The following is an 8,994-nucleotide window of genomic DNA, read 5'->3' as shown; positions in this document are numbered from 1 at the left end:
TCGCCCCAGGGCTCGGCTGTTTGGGAAAGCCGGGTGGGAACTTCTCCTGACCCCTGCGAGGGGGTTGGGGGGGAGGAATCACCGTGTGCCGTGCCTCCCCCCCACCCCCGGCTAGGTGACCCACGTAAAGCCCGGGGCTGCCCCGCACAGAAGCGGAGGAAAAAACGTTCCCACGGCAAGGGCAGGGCCGGCACTCCCGCCGGCTCTCAGCCACGGCAGCAGGAGAGCGGCGTTCCCGTTATCTCCCATCCCGGCCCCTCCGGCCACCGCCCCGTCCCCCTCCCCCCCCCCCCCCCCCCCGCCTCCGCGCCCGCGTCCCTCCTGCCCCGCGGAGAACACACACAGTCCCCGGCACCCGCCCCGATTACCCGGCCCATTCAAACAAACAAACAAAAACCCGCCCCGTCGCAAAGCTAACCCGACGGTAAACTTTCTAATGATTTCTTCTTTCAAGTGTTTAAAAGGCAAGGAACACCGGGGGGGGGGGGCGGAATCCATCTCCCGGCCGGGGCGGGGGGGCCTGCGCTGCTGACGCTCGGGATCCGTCTGTCCTTCCGTCCTGCCGGGGGACGGGACAGGGACGCAGGTCGGTGTGCGGTGGGTGTGTTTGCAGGAACCGGGAGGGAGGGGACGGGGACGGGGGGAGTTAAAGAAACAGCATAGTTAATATTTCCACATCAGGAAGTTACTGTAATAGCCCAGGGGGCAAAAGACTTAACTTAATCTCCTAAATAGTGAGGAACCCATGGCGTCTCTGTTATAGGTTGGAGTTCCCACGTGGTTTTAACTCCTGTATAAAAGTTTCAGTAGAAAGTGCCACAATGTCGTGATTTTGCAGGGGGGGAAAATTAGCAGGAGGAGATCAGAGGAAGATAAGCGAGGAGCGAGCCGCTTCCCTGAGACCTTCCACTGCGGATCCGAGAGAGAACATCAGACGCGTTAAAAAAAAACCAAAACAAACCAAAACAAAAAAAGCCAAACAAACAAAACAAAACACTGCGTTCAAGCCAGCACAAGGCGAGCCAAAGATCAAAAAGACGCGGAGAGAGAGAGAGGGAGACAGATTAACTGGAGCAGCAGCAGCAGCAACAACAACAACAAAAATCACACTTAAAATAATAATAACAATAATAATAATAAAACCCAAACCACCAACAAGGGAGATATTGTTTAAAAAGAGAGAGCGAGAGAGCGAGCTGAAGAGAGAGCGGTGGTCTGACCGAGTGGATCCGTGCAGCTTCTCCTCCTGGGATCGCCGGGATCGAGCCGACTCCCCGCTCCGCGGCCGCGCAGCGTGCGCCGTGCCCTGCCCGCGCCGGGAGCCGCGCAGCATCCTCGCCGGACTCCGGACCCTCCGCGCTGCCTTGAAAATAAAAGCATCTCGCTGATAATAAGCGGGGTGGTAGGGGGAGAAGACTCGCAACCGTGGAGCTGCCGGCCGCGTCCCCCCTCCCCGCCGCCCCGGCCCCCTCCCCAGCCATGCTCCGGGTCAGCTTCGATGGCACGATGAGACGCCGCGGGCGCTGAACGGGGACAGCCGGGCGGCGCGAAGCCGACCTGCCCAGAGACCGGCACCCACGGCCTGTGGATTGTTGTCTTGCGGGGGCGGAGTGGGCGGGGGGGTACAAGTGGCATTTCTCTCCCCCCCCACCCCCCTCCTTCCAGGCTATAAATTGGATTGTATATAAATCTGCTTCGTTTATCTCCCTGACCCCCCTCAATGACGCTGGACTAAAGAGCTCCTCTCCGCGGCCCGCCCGGACCTGCCGAAGCGAGCGATGGACCAGGAGCGGCTGCGCCCGGGGATGCCCCTCTGAAGCGGCTCGGGGCACCGGGGCAGCGCGGCGCCGCCTTCCCAACCCTGCTCCCCGGCTCCCCTCGCACCTCCGGCTCGCTGCCCGCTCCCCCTCCCTCCTCCCCGGGTTCCGCAGCCACCCCCTCACCTGCTGCCGTCCCCCTCCCCCGTGGAGCCGGGCTCTCCGTGCACGCCGAGCCCGCTGCACACCCTCCCCTCCCCTCAACTTCGCCCTCGGTGCCTGCTGGTGCAGCCTCCCCCTCCGCCTCCCCGGCGGCACACGCCGCTTCCCCGGGCGCCCCCTCCCTCCGACGCGGCTCCCCCCCTGCTCGGAGCGGTTGCGGCCCCCCAGCTTGGCTGCCACCGCCCCCTCCGCGCCGCGGAGCGCACGGAGCGGCGCTGCCTGCAGACGGGCTCCCTGCGGCGCTTCGGGGCGGCCCCCAGCTCGGCCCCCCGCTCCTCCGCCATGGACGGGGCGGCTCGCCGGGGGGTGCTGGCCGCGCTGCTGGCCTGCGGGCTGCTCCTGCTGGGCGCCGCGGCCACCCCGACCCCGCCGGCCCCCGCCGGCGGCTCCCCGCAGGACACATGCACCTCCTGCGGCTTCCGGCGGCCCGAGGAGCCGGGCAAGGTGGACGGGGATTTCCTGGAGGCAGTGAAGAGGCACATCCTGAGCCGGCTGCAGATGCGGGACCGGCCCAACATCACGCACGCCGTGCCCAAGGCGGCCATGGTCACGGCGCTGCGCAAGCTGCACGCCGGCAAGGTGCGGGAGGACGGCCGCGTGGAGATCCCCAGCCTGGACGGACAGGCGAGCGCCGGGCCCCCGGCCCACGACCCCGTCTCCGAGATCATCAGCTTCGCCGAGACAGGTGGGCGCCGCCCGGCCCCGCGACCCCGCCGCCCGCCCTCCCCTGTCCTGCCCGACCGGCCCCGGCCCCCCGCCCCGCTTGCCTCGCCCCTGTCGGTCCCCCTCTCGACCCCTGTCAGTCCTCCCGCTCGGCTAGCCTGGCCTCATGCACGCCTTCCCTGTCCCCCCGCCTGACTCCTCGCAGCGCCCCTGACCGCCCTTGCCTGGCCCCGCTGCCTGGCCCCCTTGCGCGCTGCCTGCCCTCCTTGCGCCCTGCCTGCCCTCCTGCCTGCTGCAGGCACCTGGCTGCCGGGCTCTCTCGCATGCCCTTCGCCTCGTCCGCTCACCCGTCTGCCCCGCACATCTCGCCCTGGCCGTGCCCGCGCCTTCTTGCCCTCCCTGCCTGCGCCTCGGTGCCCGGGATTCTCCCCGGGTTGCGCCTTGCAACTCCCCTTGCTGCATCCCTTCATGCCTTTGCAACTCGTTGCAATCCCTCTGTGCCCCCGGCTTCCCTCCGGTCCTTCTAGCTGCACCGTGGCTTGCCACCATCCCTGTGCGTCCCACTGTCCCTCCTCCGCCTGTCCCACTCCATCTCTTGCATCCTTTGCCTCAACTGTCTGCCCTGCACATTTGTCTGTTCAGGCTTGTATTCGCCCGTTCTCCCTTTCCATTTGTTTCCCATGTATTTAGCTTTCATATGTAGTGTTGGCCTTGTCTGTTTGTCCACTGCCTGCAGCCTCCTACCAAGTGTGTCCCCTCTCTGTCCGTCAGTCTGTTTACTAACTGTGCCATCCATCTCCACAGTACCAGCCATCTCATTCCTGTCCAGCCATTGCAGTTATGTGTTACTGAATCCCTCCAGCACAGCTTTCCAGCAGTTTATCCAGGCAACCGCTGTGCCTGTGAACTTTGCACATCTGGCTCTAACAACATCACTCTGCAAATTAGCTCTCTCCTGTCTATCTGCCCATCTCTCTTCTCCTTCATCACTCTATCGCTCAGTTCATTTCTCTCTCTGTCTATCTTCCTGTGGCATCTCTATATCATTTGTCCACAAAATAAATCTCTATCCTGTATACTGCCCACTCATCTTCTTTATCTACCCTCCCACTTACCAAAGGCATATACATTTACAGTATCTATGGGATCTGTTGCATTATACATGTGCTTGTTATATTCACATACAAAATTTATGGGTACACATAATCTCACACAACACAAATGATGTGGATCAGTGCAGCAATGCTGTACTGTTCTTTTTCTGTTGCTGTCACCACAGTTTATAAAGAAGTTGTGTATTTACTAACATGTGGAAGGCTTTCTCAGCGTACATTTTGGGGTTTATTATTTTTTAATAGGCTGTTGTTGGGAGATCTGGGGCGGGCTTGTACTTCCATTTGGTATTCAATCAATCGCTGGCTTCTGTAACACTTCCAAAATCGACTTTGTGTAAAATGTAGACAAACACAGTGAAAATTTTTTGTCACTGAAATATTACAAGGTATTATGAATGGGCCCTGGAGGCACATTTGAAAGACGTCTAGGATAACAAATGAAGACACCGACTCCGGAAAAAATCCCATTCAGAGATTGACAAAAATAATAAAGATTCTTAGGAAAAGAAAGGGAAGAAAAATCTACATTTGTCTCCATACAGAAAGAAGCGAAACAGATACAGACAGATGAGAAAATGCCTTTCCAGCAATAATTTTAAATAATGATTGGGAGGCTTTGATTCCAGGACCACAATTACAGTCTCCGCCATAAAGGCCAGCTTGCACATTTATCACCTACGCCAAATTTAGTTAGGACTTATAGTACAAAATTGCAGGAGGGCCACTGGTATTTCTGAAACACTTCAGGCAGCAGGCTCTTCTGTTTACAAATAAGGGGTTATGTCAGACATTTGGTGACATTTGGTTTTCCGTGACAATTTCGCTCCTTTAATTCTGGCGTTACTGAAAAGCGTATTGAGAACAGGCAGTGACGGCGTTACAGCAAGAGCAGCCGCTTCATTGCCTTGCCTTGTATGGGAGTTTATCATTTCGGGGGGGGAAAGACAGAGATCGAAATGATTAATAATAGCAGATATTCTACCAGGCTGAGTGGGGGTTAGCTTGATCTGTTGGACAAGCAGGCATGTTACTGAAATATTTTCCCTCCGTCTCCTGAATCCTCGCTGTTAAACCTCCATGAGAATATGTGAAAATTGAAACAAAATCCCCGGTTTGGCATTGGCGTGTCAGTGGTTATTGAAAGGGCTCTCCCTGGGAGAACTGGCAGGTAGCTGAAAGTCAAAACTGTTCTTAAACCGACGAGATAGCAGAGTCCTAGTGTCCGTCTTTTCAAGGTGCTGCTGTAGTGTCTTGAAAGCTGGCTGGCTGGAAAAACCCCCATATTCTGGAGAGCTCTCACTGGTGTCTGTGGATCTGACACATCCGACTAAAGCCCGATGCTGAGCGTTGCTGTGGGAAGTCCCCCTTTTAATTCATTTTCATTGCAAATTGGGAATATCTGATTCAGTGCGTGCCTTCTGGCCGACACAGCCCGTTGCTGCTGGTCCCTCGATCTGCTGCGCTCTAGTGTTGTTCCCAAATCCAGAATGGCACACAAGCTAATGTTTCCTTTTTGACTTAATCTTGCTGATCTCTCCTTATCTTGCAGACGATCTGGCTTCATCTAGAGTCCGCCTCTATTTCTTCATCTCGAATGAAGGGAACCAGAACTTGTTTGTCGTTCAAGCCAGCCTGTGGCTTTACTTGAAGCTGCTTCCATATGTCTTAGAGAAAGGCAGCAGGCGAAAAGTAAGAGTCAAAGTCTATTTCCAAGACCCGGACACTAGCAACAAGTGGAATGTGGTTGAAAAGAAAGTTGATCTCAAAAGAAGTGGTTGGCACACTTTTCCCATGACAGAGGCGATCCAGGCTCTGTTTGAGAGAGGAGAAAGGAGACTGAACTTGGATGTTCAATGTGAGGGCTGTGAAGAGTATTCAGTGCTGCCAATTTATGTGGACCCCGGGGAGGAATCCCACCGGCCTTTTTTAGTGGTGCAAGCCCGCCTCGCCGATAACAAACACAGGATCCGGAAAAGAGGCCTGGAGTGCGATGGCAGGACCAATCTATGTTGCAGGCAACAGTTTTACATTGACTTTAGACTCATTGGGTGGAATGACTGGATCATAGCACCATCAGGTTACTATGGGAATTACTGTGAGGGGAGCTGCCCGGCCTACTTGGCCGGCGTCCCGGGGTCGGCTTCCTCCTTTCACACCGCCGTTGTGAATCAGTACCGAATGCGGGGGCTGAACCCGGGCACCGTGAACTCCTGTTGCATTCCAACCAAACTTAGCACAATGTCAATGCTGTACTTTGATGATGAATACAACATTGTGAAAAGGGACGTTCCCAATATGATTGTGGAAGAATGTGGTTGTGCTTGATTTAAGGTGTGTTTTTGGGGGGGGAGAGAGAGAGGGCGAGAGAGAGAAAGAAACATTCCCGTACAAGATGGTGTTGGAGGAAGTTTCACTGTGTATCCAGGCATCAGTGTTGGAAAGTCACTGTGGAAAAGTTTGACAAAAAAAAAAAAAAGAAAAAAAAAATCATTTCACTTTGGTGTCAGGACAGTGGCAGTTTGTGGATCTTGGACACTTATATATTCTACCACTTATAAGTTAATGCTATGAAATATCTTAAAGACACACACACACAAAACATGGGCACGCACACAAACACGCGCTCATACGCACACACACAAACACACGCACACACACACACACACAAGGCAGCTCGGAAAAGGGACATGAGCACAGAAAGTCAGTGACCAGTGACGACGGACCTAAATGCCTGCCAGTACGAGTGAACGGCTGAGCAGCTGTTTCCCCGCCTGCCAGTGAAGCTAGACCGCAATGAGCTCCCTTTGCTCAGGCAAAAGCACAGACTGCGAGAACATGACATATTCTTGCAGGTGTCGAAATGACCAAACTTAGAAAATTGAGAAAAATAAAAAAAAGTCGACCATCACCTCTGAGGTCTAATGGGAAGCTGCAGGACACCTGCCTTGGGAGGTGATCACTTCGTCTTAATTTAAATATACCTAAATGTAAACATCACAGATACCCGCATCTTGCTACAGCACTTCCAGTAAGGAATTGTGTGGTACCATCAGAGAGACAGAGAGAGAAAAGGGGACAGATGCATAAGCAACTGCTGTATTTCTAACATCTGACCCTTGCGTAGTCACAAGCTGGGCTGGTGTGATCCGATGCTTTAACTGCCCACCAGCAACCCGTGGATGGCTACACCCGCCGTGTCTTGGAAAAGGAGATCGGATACCGTATCTGGACTGTATTGACCATTGACATCTCTCACTGTTCGAAGAACGAAAAGTCAAAGTTGCAATCTGTGTTCTTCAATGGGGGACTTGGCAAGGACATGTCATGTGGGGGGTGAGCAAACAAGCAACCGCCACCGCGGCTAAACCAATGAACCCTAAAGAGGAGTGACAGTAACAGAGTGGAGACGTTCTGAAAAATGCAGTGCGTATAGTAACAGGCAAGGAACATTTTAACAAGTCTTGGAAAGGAGGAGAGAGGAGAGTGCTTTCAATTTCCTTACCAGGAGGTGTCGAGGATGGCCATAAAGATCAGAAAATAATGATACAGCATAGCACTTGCAAACTGCTTGAATGCACGTATAATAGCACTTGCAAATTTCAATGCCTTGAAAAGTGGTACTTGATAGTGCACTTATCTTTGCTCACTATCTAGGTAAACAGGTGCCGCATGAGCTATGCAATTTAAAGTGTTGACCCATACTAGACAAAACTGGACTTATGATATGACTTTTTTATATTTTTTTATACTTGAAATTAAATCTTTTGCTTCTTTTTTAAAGCGAATGATTGCTTTTAATGTTTGCACTGATTTAGTTGCATGATTAGTCAAAAAACTGCCATTTGAAAAAAATGTTATTTTTATAGCAGCAAAAAATGAATACAGTTAAATGTATTATACATAAATTTTGGAACCAAAGAGGCCAACATATTAGTTATAATTTTTATGAGATGGCAAAGCCATCATATATCATGTAGTCATACTGAGCAATCTCTCACGAGGCCTACCAATTGTTTCAGGGTACAAAATGGATTCTGTTTGTTCTATTCAGTGTCTTTTCTATACCATACGCACATGGAATGTAGAGTGAAAAACAAAATGACTATTGTAGAATACATTACAATATGTGCATCCTTTAAATCCAATTTTTATGTTTATTTAATAAAGTTCCTTTTAGGTTCTGTTCCATAATAATTTAAACCAAACAATTTTCACTTAGATTTGCTGTTGAAGTATTTTACATTTGTGTACAGTTTAAATAAATAAAAAAGATTGAAAACTGGATGTGCTTCCCCCCCCCCCTTTTCAGTGTGTAACATCTGGAGAAACTTGCTTACTTTCAGGACTGCATGCGGCTGCAGACACTGAACTGTCGCATTAGACTGTAGTTGTATTAGTCATTGCAGAAAGCCTTGTCTGAGAGCTCAGCTGTGCTCCTAAAAATGTTACACTCCACTTTTATTGCTGTCTATACATGTAAGCATCTGCTTCTTTCTATCTGCATCAGTGCAGTGTGTCTGGGCGAAGGAACGGCGCTGTTCCGCATACCTGCAGGTCATTTACAGCAAGTTCCTGGTTCACCTGCTGTGTAAGAATGTAACTTCTTGTCTAGGTCACTCCCTCACTAGTTACAAGAGGTAAAAAAATAACGTGGAAAGCACTTCCAGGAAAAAGAGGTCAATAGTGTTTGATGAACTTTTTTTATTTTTTTTTAATTAGCTGGCACTGAGGAGGGGTTTTCTTTGAGTAAAATACATCCCCTTTAGTAACAAGAGATTACTAACAAACCCCAAAATACTCACAGAAATTCTCGGCAGCTGTGCATATATCCAGATATTGATTTCATTGATCTTCGCAGATAAATTCTTCCTCCTGGAGACCTGAGCAAATGCCAGCTGAAGCTGACAGAAGGACCTCTGTTGACTTAGCAAATGTTAGGTCTGACCCTGAGACATGGAAAGTGTTGAAGAAGCAAGTTCATGCAGCTAATGATGGGTTCTAGTTACAATTCACATTCAAGCGTAGCTCTGCCCACCCCTCCCCAAAGCCAGACACTGCGGTTAAATGACTTTGTTTCAGGAGACCTGTAGGAGCAATTTGCTGTGGCTGTGTCAACAACCTGCTGTGCAGAACTTTGTCCCCAGACCAAATTTTTTGAATATTTCATAGTTTTCTCACCACCTTGAACTGCACATTTGTTGTCAAAGCCACTGCTCGCTGTTCCTGCTCCATCTCTT

General features: G+C 51.6%; 1 protein-coding gene and 1 long non-coding RNA gene across 3 annotated transcripts; one reads left to right on the top strand and one right to left on the bottom strand.

Moving 5' to 3' along the window:
- Positions 1-669: 669 nt before the first annotated feature.
- Positions 670-2,012, bottom strand: LOC115608525. Of its 2 annotated transcripts, none has more exons than XR_003991576.1 (3): positions 1,944-2,012; positions 1,221-1,363; positions 670-909 (listed from the first exon to the last, which is right to left on the bottom strand). It is a non-coding gene; the product is annotated as an uncharacterized LOC115608525 (long non-coding RNA). The 2 variants fall into 2 exon arrangements; XR_003991577.1 differs by lacking the exon at positions 1,944-2,012 and adding an exon at positions 1,764-1,906.
- Positions 1,683-8,039, top strand: INHBB (inhibin subunit beta B). The gene is made up of 2 exons (XM_030487441.1): positions 1,683-2,664; positions 5,307-8,039. Exons 1-2 carry the CDS (start codon positions 2,262-2,264, stop codon positions 6,080-6,082), a joined length of 1,179 nt encoding a protein of 392 aa, XP_030343301.1. The 5' UTR covers positions 1,683-2,261; the 3' UTR covers positions 6,083-8,039.
- The last annotated feature ends 955 nt before the right edge of the window (positions 8,040-8,994 follow it).

The sequence above is a fragment of the Strigops habroptila genome, chromosome 5 (assembly GCF_004027225.2).
Source record: "Strigops habroptila isolate Jane chromosome 5, bStrHab1.2.pri, whole genome shotgun sequence".
NCBI classification, from domain to species: domain Eukaryota; kingdom Metazoa; phylum Chordata; class Aves; order Psittaciformes; family Psittacidae; genus Strigops; species Strigops habroptila.
This window is presented reverse-complemented; position numbering and strand designations above follow the sequence as displayed.